Below are 14893 nucleotides of genomic sequence, written 5' to 3'. Positions count from 1 at the left end.
CTGGCTTTTAAAACAGATTTTGTCAAACACTTCAGCCTTCTTGATGAAGTTAACCGCAAAATTATCTTCAGTATACTCATTTTATAAACTGGGGGGTGAAACAAGGTTGGTAAGTCATTTCCCCTGCTTCTCTGATAAGTGTATTATATATGATCATTGACATCAGACGAGGGTAGCAGGTGAATCTGGAGCTCAGTGGATATAAATTTGGGGAGCTGCGCCCACAGCATGTCTGTGGTTTTGATCTCAGAGTTCATTGTGAATGTGTGTGAGCATCTCTGTGGCAGTATTCTTGTGGGTAGGGTTATTTACCATGTATAATAAATACCTTTTTATCATCTTTTTAGCCTTGGTGATTTTCAGTATCTACTGTTGCTCTTTTACAGGTTTTTAATTTTATGCAGGGTATCAATTTCCTTTCTATCTCTAGTTAAAGGAGTTTTGACATTTTTACATTTCTTGTTATCTTATTTAAAAAGTTATTACTAATTTAGAAAATAAAGATGACCTTACCCTTATTGTGCAAGCTTAGGGATTGTAGCTAATTTGAGTTTCCGGAGACCCATTAGTAAAGTAACATTCTGTTAAAATGAAAAAATCAAGCCTCAAAAAATCCATTCAGATTTATCATACATATGGTGTGCGTCTAGGACAAGGGGCCTCATTTAAAATATCTGAATATGATCAACATCCTGAATATTATTTAGGTTTACTTCTAAAACCTCTGGAAATGTAAAGTATCTTGTTTATGTGTACATGTGTAGCATAGCATATATATATAGCATCGCCTGGTAGAGAGTGTTCTGTTTTTCATTACTCATAATTGCTATTTAGAGCATATGTTGTGAATGTATTGAAGATACTTCTGGGTCTCATTAATCAATGTTCTAAATGCTAATCTCTGCTGTCCAGTTAACTGAGCCATTTCCCCCTCCCCCCGTTTGGTGGTGATTCATCTGTTGATGACGCTTAACAAAACCTTAGAAGAACAACTCAGCTGCAGACCTGAGTAAGCCTTGCTGCATTCTCTGCAAGTACATTCCAGGCAGTGAATTTTCTTCCTGCTTTGCAGGCCATTGGAGAGAAAAGAGCTGCTCCAGATTCTGGCAAGAAGCCCAAGACTCCAAAGAAAAAGAAAAAGAAAGATCCCAATGAGCCACAGAAGCCAGTGTCAGCATATGCCCTGTTTTTCAGAGACACACAGGCTGCAATTAAAGGTCAAAACCCCAATGCAACCTTTGGAGAGGTCTCAAAAATCGTAGCATCTATGTGGGACAGCCTCGGAGAGGAACAAAAGCAGGTGAGGCAAAGAGCCATCGCGGCCGTCTATTAAAAAGTTACCAGACTATTCCTCAGCCGGCCCTGTTGGTCTAGTGGTTGAGATTCGCTACTCTCACTCTCATGGCCTGAGTTCATTTCCCAGTCAGGGAACCACACCACCCATCTGTCAGTTGTGATGCTGTGATGCTGAATGTTATCCCCCCAGTATTTCAAATACCAGCAGGGTCACCCATGGTGGACAGGTTTCAGTAGAGCTTCCAGACTAAGACAGACTAGGAAGAAGGACCTGGCCACCCACTTCCCCAAAAATTAGCCATGAAAACCCTGTGGAAAGCAGCGGAGCACTGTCTGATACGACGCCAGGTGAGAGGATGGCGCAAAAAGACCCAGCAGGGTTCCGCTCTGCTGTCCACCAGGCGCTAGGAGTCAGAATTGCCTAGATTTCTAACAAAAGAATGTTCCTTACATCTTTTCTGAGTTGATACATTCACTTAATGTGGTCGCTTCTCATGAAAGCTTTTCTAAGCAATGGAATTAAAAAACACAAACATATAAATCCAAACCACTCTCCAGTTGCATGGATTTCTCCGTCCCCTTAAGGGTGCGTGTTCAGAACCCATTCAGAGGAGAGTTGGAAGAAATCCAGGCAATATCCTGCAAGCATAAACTTTTGATGATGATCTTTTCATTTTAAATAATGTGGAATTTTTTTCCACATTATTTCCAAAAGGACCCTACAAAGGGCTTAGGTCCATCCTGCTTGCCTTTTCTTTCATCATCTTTCTGAACCCTTCTGCCATCCTGGTGGGTTTCCAAACTTTGAAGCCACCTTTGCGTTGTCTCATTATTGTCACCAGGCATTTGAAATTTTATTCCAAGTTCATTTAAAAGCTCGGCAGTATGGGAGGTATTGAGAGATTAGCCATGCTGGTGGGAGATTTTCCTTAGGGTCTCGTCTCCTGTCCTTACCCTTGCAAGTCCTGCAACAAATGGAGAGAAGAATACCTTCCTTCCGGGTCAGTCCCCCACTGCTCCTTGCAGGAAACCCCATGACCATTAATAGGAACTAACTCTGTGGATCCTAGGAAGAATGCACCCCTATTAGTAGTGAAATAGAATACTTGTTTCAGGAATGAAGAATGGAAAACCCTTGATTTTTCTTTATAAGTCATCACCTTATTCCTAGTACTGGTTTCCTTGGGATGGTGCAATTATAGAATCTGCTTGTCTCTTTGCAGCGAGCATGTTGCTGTATATAGCAGACTGATTTTCTGCTATATACAGAAATCTAATCCTAAAAGACTGGCAAACCGTTGCACCTAACATAAATTCTGGAGAAAAAGATAGTTGTGCTTTGGTCTAACACCCAGCCATCAGACCACAGGTAGGAAAAGGAAGCCCAAATCATGTTTAATATACTGGGATTTCTATATGCAACTCATTAGTCTCAATAATGGAAATCTCCCATCTTTGACTATTTCTGACTTTATTTTTCTCCAAAAGAAAACCAAGGTCAAAAAGCCTCTATCTTTTCTCTTCTGTCTTCACCTGTTGCTTTTTCAATCCTCTGATTTGGTACAGTTTAGAATTGTGTGTGAGGGAAAGAAGACTGATAGAGAAAATTGTTACTTTCTATAATGTAAACCATTTGCCGCAAGTTTTACTCTCCTTGGTCCCTTATTTACCACCTTAGCATGAGGCCCTCAGCTGTGGCTCTCAAGGGGTCTGTGCTGGCACCTGAAATCTCTTTCTCATTTTCATCAGTAACCGTCAAAATGGTGCTCCAGCCAGGGGCCAGGGTTTTGTTTTGACATCTGTGTGCGTATGTATGTGTGTGTGTGTTCACGTTTAAAAATCAAAGCCACGGAGACCAATTTTTAATGTGAGTTCTGTTGTGTCCTAATTTATACAGCCGTTATTTTATAGCTGAGGATTTGTAGGCTAAAGGTGGTGCTAATTGTGTTCTTTTAATAGGTATATAAAAGGAAAACAGAAGCTGCCAAGAAAGAGTACCTGAAGGCCCTGGCTGCATACCGGGCCAGCCTCGTGTCTAAGGTAAACCTTCCGGGGGCGGCCTGTGTCCGAAAGAGTTACAACATTGAAAACAGCCTTGGAGCGTTGCAGACCTCAATGCAGCTCCTCCTAGAGTCACAAAAAAGCGTCTTGAACAACTTGTAAATTTGTTTCCGTTAGAGATTGCCACCATGATGGCCTGAAAAATGAGTTAATTTCAACTGCTGGATCTAAATTGTTTCCAAAAGATTCGCTGATCTCTCTATATGTATGTTGAAGCTATTTAGACAAATTTTAAACGGCCTCTGATTCTTTTTGTCAGAGACTGAGGTCTGTGTTAATGGCCTCTATTTGAATGGGGTGGTATGTTTATCAGGCATTTTTGGACAGTATATCATAAATTCTCCAATGGTTACATTATTGTAAAGGGAATGTTGCAGTTTTGACCAGACTGTTCCACATCATATAAATAAATAAACCTCATGATTATTTAAAATAAAATTATGCTCCAAGTACTTTTAAAAAGACATGTATATGTATTATACATAGAATATACAGTGGACCCTGATGTATTATAAAATGTACCAGTATCCCAAAGTGAATGTCACTCTAGATCACTATTATCTTGATCCAAAGGGAACCTGAGCGGTTACGTTATATTATTGTAACATTTAATTAACTTTGTCTTCGGCCTTCCTAGAACTTCGAGAGGCTTTGGGAGGATAATTTGAAGTCCTGTTTTTGCTCTTGGTCCTCTGGCAGGCCCAGATTCCGTTTCATTGTCTTTCTTGTTGCCTCAAGGACCACCTAGTGCCTCAGGGCATGGTAGGTGATGCTGGCAAAGCCATTTTAAAAGAGTTTATCCCTTTTTCTCTTCTTCACCTGAGTTCTTTCTTCTTCATATTAAGATCTACCATTGGCAGCTGCTCAGAATCAGATTAATACAAATCCTCCTGTCTCTGTTGACAGCTCTTAGGGCACTCCCACTTCATTAGAAAGAGAAAGCATTCATCAGGTCCATAGCCAAACCTTTTTCTGAGACTCTGGAAGACACACATTAAAAGATATACTGATCCTGGACTCAGATTTGCACATTGGCAGAAAACAACTGAACGTGTGTGGGCTGTAGGTGTTAAGAATTGAAGTATAGTTGATGGCTAATTAGAGAGAGTGAAACAAAGAGAGTAACAACGTGCATGTCCTTCTAAGTGGATCATTTATTCATTCATTTACCCAGAAGCAGGTATAGGTGATCTTTGTGCATTAGAGCATGAATAATTGACCACATGTGGACTTAAGCCAAAAGCCAGTAACTCAAAAGGCCTTCAGGAACTAGCTGCCATGACTGGGCTCATCGGGTCTGTGACTGACTTAGAAGGGATAAATTAAAAGTTAGCCATTGGATACTAGAGTCAGGATGCAGAAGGATTTCTGAATGGAATTCCATGGCTCAAAAAACTCAAAAAGGATGGAATTTAAAAAGAATAAATCTAAAATATTGTTTGGGTTTTGGGGTTTTTTTCTGGGCTTTTTGTTTTTTCATTAAGTTCAGTTTGAGAACATCATAAATTTCTATTCAGAGACCTAGCAGCCAACTAAAATAGTCCTTGAGGTATAAGTTTAGAATGATTTCGACCAGAACCAAGAGTGAAATGGCTGCTGATAAGCTGATCTCACAGGAAGCAGCATCTAATTGTACAGCGTGATGATTAGACCACATCTGAAGAAGTGGTTCTGTTTTGGACCCCACAGTTTATAAAGAGGATGGTGGCCAATTGAAGCCTTTCTAGAGAGTTGCCTCCCTGATGGTGAGGACTGAAAATCAAATACATGAAAGAATCAGGGAAGCGAGGGTTTGGGGGCATGTGGTCTTGGTCCTCAGACATAAGAGCCCTTATGTAAGGGAAGCCTGAGTTTGATCTCTGTGCCCTGGACACAAGAAATCATCTAAGGAGTGAGGTTATAGGGAGCACGATGTCAGCCCCAACATTAGAAATAATAAATAGGATTGCATCCTATGTGCATTTAACTTACGCCTCTACATTCAGAGCCAGGATTCCCTCTCTTAAGACGTCAGTCTGCTATCACTTTTAATCTTCACAACAAACAACAGAATTAAGAAACTCAATATTAGACCATAAAGGAGGAAGCCTGGCAGGCAAGCAGGAGCTCTTTACAATCATCCGCCCGCTTCCATTCACCACTAGGGTGGCATCATAAAGGCTCAACACTGTGATTGCTTAGGTGTCTAAAGGTAGACGTTCCTTGTAGTTTCTTTCTTAAGACTACCTTGGTGATTTTAAAATATTAGAGTATATAAGAATCACGCTCATGTTTATATGTACAAAACTTTGTGTATTCTACTTTATGTGTGATTTAATGGTTTTTTAAAAGATATTTATGAGTATTTGCAGGCTTCTTCTTACCCCACGACTTTAGAACATGACCCTCCAGTACATGCAGCCCCACTGAGCTTTTGTACAAAACCAGGGAGCTGTCCACTGACGGATAGTGGTTTCCGTGATAACACTGTTCAGTCAGAACCATCAGCTATGGCTTTTTCTGCATTGAGTGACTCTCCATGTAAGATCACTTCTCAGGCTCCTTCTAATAGTCGATTTTATAAATGTGAGTAATAAAAATCTAGAAGTAAACATTCAAGACCATTAAAGAGAGTAAAGGATGGCTTGATGCCTCCAAGATGCCCCTTTGCTCCCCTCCAAAAACCCCTAATGTTGTGAAGAATAAGCGGAAAAAAATAGTCCTTAAGCGGAATCATTCCAATCGCTGTTGCATTAGTAAAAGAATTTATTTTTCTGGAGGGTATTATATGTTTTTAGCACAAAATGTAACAGATAGTTTGTCTCCATCTTGAACCCCAGGTCTATTGTTTATCATATAAGGGGCCACTCAGTCACATAGGTATTGAACATTCTCCTCTTGTCTATGACTCCTGTGGTAAATAGTGGAAGTCTTTGAAAATATTTGGCAAACTAAAATATTTCTAAAGTTATAAAGTACTTCAGTCTAGTATCCTCAAGGAATTCAGTTATGCTTTGCTTATATTCACACGAGCACTGTTATAAATCATCATGCAAAGAGAGGGCTTTGAAGTTTTCTAGGAGCGGTAGTTTTTTAGTAGTAGTCGTGGTTAATTAATAAAAATAGCTCACATCTACTAAGTGCTTCCCGTGGGCCAGGCGCTGTTCTAAACACTTAACAAATATGAGCTAATTTAATTCTCACAAGCGTTACAACAAGGTAAATACCATAAACCCCATTTTATAGATAAGGAAACTGAGGAGGAAATGGGTGAATTAACTTGCCCAGAGTCACAAAGTTGTTATCTGTAGAGCTAGGTTTGAATTCAGGTGGTCTGTGCTCTGTTGTCAATACATGATCCTTGACGGCGAGGTTAGTTCAGAGCTAAATGCTGAAAAATCAATCTGGAGATCAGTTATCTTTTGCAAGAGTAGTGCTATGTGACAACCAGCCACAAAGCCCAGTGACTGAAAAAGTAAGCATTTATCTCAGAAAGTACCAGTTAGCTGGCTGGTTCTTAAGACCTAGGCCAGGCTCGGTGGCATCAGCTGGTCCTGCTCGCCTGTCTGCAGCCATGTGGAGGTCAGAGAGGGCTGGACTCCTTCACATTCATGGCAGTTGGCTGGCTCTTGAGTGGGGTAACTCCTGTCTGTCATCACGCACATGGTGGTGGCAGATTCCGAGAGAGAGAGAGAAAGGGTGCAAGACCTCTTGAGCCCTCACTTTCCTCACATTCTGTTGACTGGAGCAAAGGCACAAAGCCAGCCCAGATTCAGGGTGTGGCGACTGGGCCTCCCCACCTCTGGGAGGAGCTAAAAAGTCCCATGGCAAAGGGCTTGGGTACAGGGAAGCATGAAGAATGATGGCCATTTTTGTAATCAATTTATAATACTTAAAAATACTTAAATATTTTAAATGCTTGTGTGTTTTAATATTCTGGAATTTTCTCCCCCACATGCAGGCTGCTGCTGAATCAGCAGAAGCCCAGACCATTCGTTCTGTTCAGCAGACCCTGGCGTCCACCAATCTCACATCCTCCCTCCTTCTCAACCCTCCACTGTCTCAACATGGAACAGTGTCAGCATCACCTCAGACTCTGCAACAATCGCTCCCTAGGTCAATCGCTCCCAAACCCTTAACCATGAGACTCCCCATGAACCAGATTGTCACATCAGTCACCATCGCAGCCAACATGCCATCGAACATTGGGGCTCCGCTGATCAGCTCCATGGGAACCACCTTGGTTGGCTCGGCATCCTCCACCCAGGTGAGCCCTTCAGTGCAAACCCAGCAGCATCAGCTGCAGCTGCAGCAGCAGCAGCAACAGCAGCAGCAGCAGATGCAACAGATGCAGCAGCAGCAACTCCAGCAGCACCAAATGCATCAGCAGATCCAGCAGCAGATGCAGCAGCAGCATTTTCAACACCACATGCAGCAGCACCTGCAGCAGCAGCAGCATCTCCAGCAGCAAATCAACCAACAGCAGCTGCAGCAGCAGCTGCAGCAGCACATCCAGCTGCAGCAGTTGCAACACATGCAGCATCAGTCCCAGCCTTCTCCTCGGCAGCACTCCCCCGTCACCTCGCAGATCACGTCCCCCATCCCCGCCATTGGCAGCCCCCAGCCAGCCTCTCAGCAGCACCAGTCGCAAATCCAGTCTCAGACACAGACTCAAGTATTATCGCAGGTCAGTATTTTCTGAAGACGCACGTGGCCGCTGGATTCGCGTGTCCCGAGGAGAGTGGCATAGGAGGGTGAACTACATGTGGCTGAAACCTGTAAGTTGGTGTTGGTTATGCAGAAATGTGTAACAGATCCCACGGTCCTCTCAATGTCTATTAGATAGGCAATAAGAACTGCAGTCTAGCTGAGTATCATCTTCTAGCAACTAAATCACTTTGTTTTTAAACAAGAAAAGCTGTGCTCTTTTGTGATGCCTTGTTTATTTATTCAGGCTGTACCTACAATATGTGAATCGAACCGTTTCATGAATCCTGGGACATACTGATGACTGTCAACTGGCCTCTGAGTCCTCGAAAATGGCCTTATTTCTCCAGAAGTGAATAAACCACACCTCAAGGCTGTTTGAACTTCCGAAGCCCTCAAAATAAAAAGCACAGTTGTAACTACCTGAAATATGAAGATCCAGTTTCATACAAACATTTGTATGATATGAATCGTTGATGGCATTTTTTTGTCATGAAAAAAATAATGTAAATCACAGACTTTTGCCAAAGCTCTTATTTTTTTTCCTAAATCTCTCCAGAAAAAAAAAAATGCAAGTGATTAGATTCAATTATTGACTCATTTCCACTTTTTACCCATGACTTCTCCAAATCGAACCACGGTATATGTTGTAACAATATCTATGACCGCTGTTAGCCCATTTTATTCATTCTAATTAGAAGGAAAGAAGGTGAATATTATATTCTGTGTTCTGAGCGACAAGTTTCGAAAAATAAAAACACTGTATTTTTAAAAGGGAAATGCACTTAAATGAAAACAGTTATTACAAAAGTTAAGATTTAAAAAAGAAAAAGCGAGAGTTTTTATTATGATGTAATACCGGTGGAATATTTAAAAGGCGCACCACATCTGAATAATCAATGTAAATATTTTCTTTCAAAGTTGTAAGTTTTCATATCATGTGTTGTAAAGTTTTCATAAACGAGGCTTTAACGTAAACACTGGTGACATAAACCATTTATTGCTACGTTGCTTATTGTGTTTTTATGCTGTTTTATACTTTTTTATGAGTTATGATAGCAGCAATTAAGTTGTTTGTATTTTGCTTAACTAAAACAAAAATGCTTTTATCTTGCTATAGAATAAACACATTTCAGTAAAAACTGTGGACTGTATTTTGATGCAACAATCAGGAAACTGTTCACTTTTCAAATAAAATGATATGTGAAATTTCACTTTTGGTTCCTTGAATACATGAATGATGGGGAAATATGCAACATACCAACTTTTGTTTCAGCCCAAGCGTCATCTTCCATTTTCAGTTGGAAATATGATAGTCATATCTAAGAATCTGGATCTCACGGCCCCAAACCAGGCCCCTTAAAAGAAACTGGAAATATTCTTGTGATTATCTTTTTTTTAAGATGCAAGCGGCAAGGTAAGTACAGAGGCAAAAGCAACCCTCCTCTGTTTGGGGCTGAACTTGCTAGCTTTGTGTTGTTATTGCTATTAAAACGGATGGCAAATGCTAATTCTTAAGCCAAAATAATTATTTCGGTGCCCATCTCTTCCCCCCTTTTCTTGCTCTGTAGTGGCTCCTCTTTGAGAACAGTGTGACCACTATCCCCAGTTGTCTTGCATGATTAATTACAGCATCTGTCCTGTCAGAAGCTATAATGAAGAGGTCTTGATAAAAATTGCAAATTACCACTGGCAACAGTCTTAAACTGCTTATGATAAAATGAAAATTAAAAACAGCAAGTGTCAACCCTGACCAGAATCCTAATCTGGAAAAAATGAGGGTGTGAGTAGTGGTGTCCATAGCTACTGTGTGCAAGACATTCAAAAATGATGGAATATGGGCTCCTCAAAGTTGTTGTTGTATTTCAAAGAATATGTACTGTATGTTGTGGGCTATGAATTATGAATCCAGCTTTCAATATTTCATAATCCCCTCGTACTCTCTATTATGTACAAATATTGAACAGCAAGAGATTCTAATTATAAATTTATAGATTTCTTGCTGTAGAAAAATTTATGTCTAAATTGAAGCTTTTCATAAGATATATTAGTTGACAGGTATCAGTGTTCAAACGGCCTTAGAATGATGCCTAATCATGTCTACAAGGAGGCAGTTATATTCCACAAGGAAGCAATCTGCTTGTATCAGACACATCAGAAGCAGAGAGGATGCTAAAAGATTTCCTGTGAATTGAAACTAACATTACATAACAATAAGAACCATTTTATATTCTGTTGTGAAACCTTTAGACAAATGTCTTCAAAATTAATTGCTAAACTACATGTGACAGTAATTGTGTATTAGTTCTGTAATTGTCATTTTGAAAACCCATGAAGTATTGCTTGGAAAAAAATGTCACTAGTGATAAGACTTAATTGCAAGTGAAGTCTGTTTTCAACTGTTTGCAGTGAGAAGCAGGTGTTGTAACATCTATTAAATGATTTTATAAATCTTGGGTTTTATCACATTTGATTAAAAGCTGCTAAGCTACTGATGTGTCCATTTCAAGAAAAAAATAGTTTAATTACTACAGATTAAAAAATAAATAAACAGGCAAAACTGTGTGTTTAAATGTCAAAGGCTTGAATCATGAAAAGAATTCCCCAACCTTTTTACCAAATTCTTATTCTCAGGGTTTGCTACAATCAACTTGTATTTCAGTGTATACATGTGACTGGCTCCTATTCCAGAGACATAGTAAATACATGGTGGACGTTTTTTGTTACAGGTCAGAAATAAATCAGGGTGATGAAAAATAGGCTTGAGAAATGTGGTATCTGATTAGTGAGACGCCTAAATGCCTTCCCTCGTAAGCGGCGTACAGACATTAATGGGGCTCTCCCACACCCCTCCTCCATCACACCCACCTTTTCTCTCCCCCTGCCGTGGGCACATTATTTTATTACTCCGGCTAAACGTGTTCTCCTTTTCACATTAACCTGTACTGCCATATGATGAAAGAACATAAGGAGTTTTCATTTTTAGCTGACACGGGGTCATTAGCTCCCAACTCAAAGAACAAAAGCTTAAATGCCTCGTACAGCATAATTTCTGCAATATATTACCACCTGATGGAGGTTTGAAGGCTTTCTAGACAGATGGATTAATATCTCAAGTTTAAGTAGAAGTCCTCCGCTGTGTCCATTCAGCGGGCTGCAGACGTCTGAATGGTTTCTTTCCCGGTACTCACTTCACGGAGCATTTTTCAGCACTGGACTTCAATCTAACCTTTCCTTCCCCCCCACCCCCTTTGTTTGGCTTTTGTTTTGCAACAGCTGTTATTATCGTTTTTGGTCAGCTGTGATTGCTGGAGGCAAAATAGGACCAGATGGTGTTTTGCTATGCATGAATGGCGAGTTAGAGGAGTTGGGATTGAATAGGCCAAGTTTGAATGGTGTCTATGCACCACCTGCCTGCCTGGGCTGTGGCATACACATCACAGTAGCATGATCTGCCTCAGACCTACTAGCATCGGATGGGAAAGTGGGGAGCTGGGGTGGATTTTCCCCATATTTATTGATCTTCCATGCACTAACAGAATAATGCAGTGTACAGTCAATTTGAGTTAATTGGATATGACACAGCACGGGCATGCAGTGTTTTGCTCTAGAATTCTGGTTGGCTTTAAAGGGTTTCATTGCTCCTCCAAATGCACACAGACAGCAATAGCAAAAATTAATGGGCTAAGTAGGTCCAATTTTTTTTAAAAAGCCTGTCTAAAATAGTAGCCTTAAGAGTCTGAGGTTGAGGTTATGGGAAAGGGAAGACATTTCATACTATTTGCATCAGTTAATATGCAATATAAAGAAAAGCTATGATTGTGATATGCATAGAGTCCTCATATTTGTAGGTTACTCATCAAATATTGCACATTTATAAGAAATTGTGCTTCGTGAGGAAAACCACACGGATACAGAATCAGATCAGAATTCTCTTAGAAAATATTTTTAATTATTTTGTATAAATTTTTCTCCTCCTTTCCTCAAATACGGTTTGCTGACTGTCTGAACTAACCTGAGGGATAAACACTTTCCCTGCAGTTTGAAGCTGGTGACCAGGGTTAGCCCATGTTGATGGTGTTCCTACAGGTGTGTGGGTTGTGTGTGTCGGTGTATGTTACCGCGGAAAAGCTTAACCATCCAGGAATCATGGAGTTAGATACACAGGCAGACAGCTCTATTTGCCTAAGGCCCTAATTACTTAAATTTACTTCTGCTACATGCAAAACACTGTGATAGTTCCCAAAGGAGACGCAAAAATAAGCAAGGCCTTCTGTTTACTCTGTATATGTTTGAAATTTTCCATATTAAAAGTTTTAAAAATAAAATAGTAATAAGCCATCCTTAACTTAAGGAGCTTTAATTTTTTACTGGGGTGGGGGAAGGTACCCACCAGACTGAATGATTACCGTGCCAACAAGACATAAAACAAATGTGGATGGTGGTATGAGTATGTGTTTTGTTTTCTGTTTTTTTTGATAACCTGAGGAAATTAAAACTTATCTAGAAAGGGGAGAGCCTGCAGCTGGTTAGAGGGATCGGGGAAAGCTGCGTGGCAGCATTGGCGTTGAAGATGTGACTTGGAGCTTGGGTAGGATTTCAGGAGGCCACGCTGGAAGTCACATCCTGGGAGAAGTAGGAGACGTGGCCACACAGAGGGAGCAGGAGAACAGCCCTGCACCTGGAAAGCACAGACACCATCAAAACAGCAGTAGAGGATATAGCAAATTGGACACACAGTGCTTCTGGGGAGGTGAGCAAGAGAAAGCGCTAGAAAGGAAGTTCGGGGTTAGATTTGTAGAAGGTCTTACATGCCTGACTGGGGACTTTTGCTCAACTCAAAAAGCGCTGGTGGTATGATCAGGGTGGATTAAATGCATGAAGCATTTCATCTTAATTTACTTCTGAGACGAAGTATCCATTTGGCACTAAAAGCTGAACGAAAGATGGAACAAGATCCCCACTTGAGAATGTATCTCAATATTTTAATTATTCACACTCACATATAAAGCTATCGCTTCGCGTTCTCTCTGACACCACTCCCATCTTCCTAGTGCAAGACCACACCATCGACAAAGCCAAATCAAGGCGTTTTGGGTGGCCACTGTAGAATCAGCCTTATCCTTACGTTAGCATCAAGAGGGAGATCATTTTCTGTGTTTCTGCTGTGAAAAGAAAGCTATTTTCACCACTGGTAAAAAGTCCCTCTCGGTGCTTGAACTCAAATGCGATGAATGATGAAAAGAAGCCCTCGCTTTGCTGCTGAGTAAAACCTCAGGCAGCACCGGGAGGGATGTTGGTTATGGTCTCAATTTAATTTCAAAGAAGAACCTTCACAGATAGAAAACGTGAACGTGGACGCACTCTTCTCAGCAAACGAATAATGCTCTTTTGTGAAGCATCTCATTATCCCTCGCATTTGTATAGCACTCTGTACTTCTCAAAGCGGTTCTCTGCAGATGACCTCATTCAGTTCTCTCTCTAGATAGGGCAGGAGTTAACCTCATGTAACGAAGTAGGAAACTGAGGCACAGAGAGACCTGTGACTTGTTCCAACTCTCCTTGCTTATATAAGAGGCACAGTCAACAGGAATGGAAATTTTCTCATTCTAGGCCTCCTGTTACTTCATTTTTCTTCTCATATTTGTATACATATGGTATATATATTTGACATATATTTGTATCTGTCATATAATTGCAAGTAGGATGTGCAAATAAATTTGTGTGAATAGATAGATGATAGAGCTAGCTAGCTAGATGATAGATAGTTGACAGAAATTCATCACAATACCAAAGAGAATAATTAATCCATGTTTTCCTCATGGCTAGTCAGGCAGTAAACCAGAGCGAATGCCACCTAGCCAGTGTTCTCAGTGGGGCATAATGCCACGTGGCACTTTTTTCGGTGTGAATACTTTCCAGTCTGATTGTTTTCTCTCCCACGGTCTCTCTCTAATTATGTTGTGTTCAGGCAAACAGCTTTGACTTGCGGTGTTCGAGTGTTAGGGCTAGAGGTGCACAAAATTGCCAAAGCATAATATTGCTTTATATGTTTAGAAAGAACCAAAAACAGGTTTCAAGGCAGATTGAGATGGGTGAACGTCAGGTAGGTGTGTATCGTTATGCATTATTTCAGGCATCCAGTGAATCAGTATCGAGCATGGGAAATCAATGACAGTATAGGGAACGCATCTCCCAGGGATTATGCAGAAGCAACCCTGCCACTGCTTCGAGAGCTACCACTCCGTGTCCAAGACACATCCCCCGCTAAGCGGGCTGTGTTCTATCACAGGCCACCACTTGTTAAAGGAAATGCAGAGGTGAGGTTTTATAAGCCTTCAACCCCCGTCCATAAGATTCTATCATTGTCTTAATTTTAAACGAGCAGATCTCTAAAGCCAGCTCGCAAACAGTTACTCGCTAAGACTGAATAGAAACGAATGACAATTCTAACATATTCATCTGGAACACCAGGCACGAGCATTCTGGTGAACGAATATTTGAGGGGTTTCATTTGCAAGGTGTTTGAGTGACTTATAGAGAGTCAACAGAGTCATGGTTATTTAGAGATGCAGGTCTTATGTTTATTTTCAGATCTTTGGCCTACTTTTTCCTTCTGGTCAGTTTGCCTTGCATCCAGAGATACATTGTTACCAAGTAAGATTCTTTTGATAACATTCCATGTTATATGTCATCCCTCTGACATGCAGGGAGAGGCTTAATTTTCAGTTTGTCACAATGAGCAAAAATGATGCCACATTCTAAACCTGCCTTATTGGTAATTTGCAAATTTGATACAAGATCTTAGCCCAAATTATTCAGGCTTGCTGTTCCACCCTCACCCTTTCTG

At 40.7% G+C, this 14893-nt stretch overlaps 1 protein-coding gene across 5 annotated transcripts in view; it reads left to right on the top strand.

Annotated features, from left to right (window-relative positions):
• TOX3 (TOX high mobility group box family member 3) overlaps positions 1-9257 on the top strand; it is a 102807-nt gene extending 93550 nt beyond the window's left edge. For 2 of the 5 annotated variants that reach the window (XM_070611887.1, XM_070611886.1), the window contains exons 5-8: positions 1073-1300; positions 3256-3336; positions 7298-8023; positions 8291-9257. In XM_070611887.1, coding sequence (XP_070467988.1) covers positions 1073-1300; positions 3256-3336; positions 7298-8023; positions 8291-8344 — 1089 coding nt within the window. In that variant the 3' untranslated portion in view covers positions 8345-9257. Of the gene's footprint in view, positions 1-1072; positions 1301-3255; positions 3337-7297; positions 8178-8290 lie in introns of those variants that run through there. The other 3 variants (XM_070611889.1, XM_070611888.1, XR_011537907.1) reach the window with 2 other exon arrangements.
• The last annotated feature ends 5636 nt before the right edge of the window (positions 9258-14893 follow it).

Source organism: Equus przewalskii, chromosome 3 (genome assembly GCF_037783145.1).
Source record: "Equus przewalskii isolate Varuska chromosome 3, EquPr2, whole genome shotgun sequence".
Classification (NCBI taxonomy): domain Eukaryota; kingdom Metazoa; phylum Chordata; class Mammalia; order Perissodactyla; family Equidae; genus Equus; species Equus przewalskii.
The sequence above is the reverse complement of the archived record's forward strand: the minus strand, read 5'-3'. Positions and strand labels throughout refer to the sequence as shown.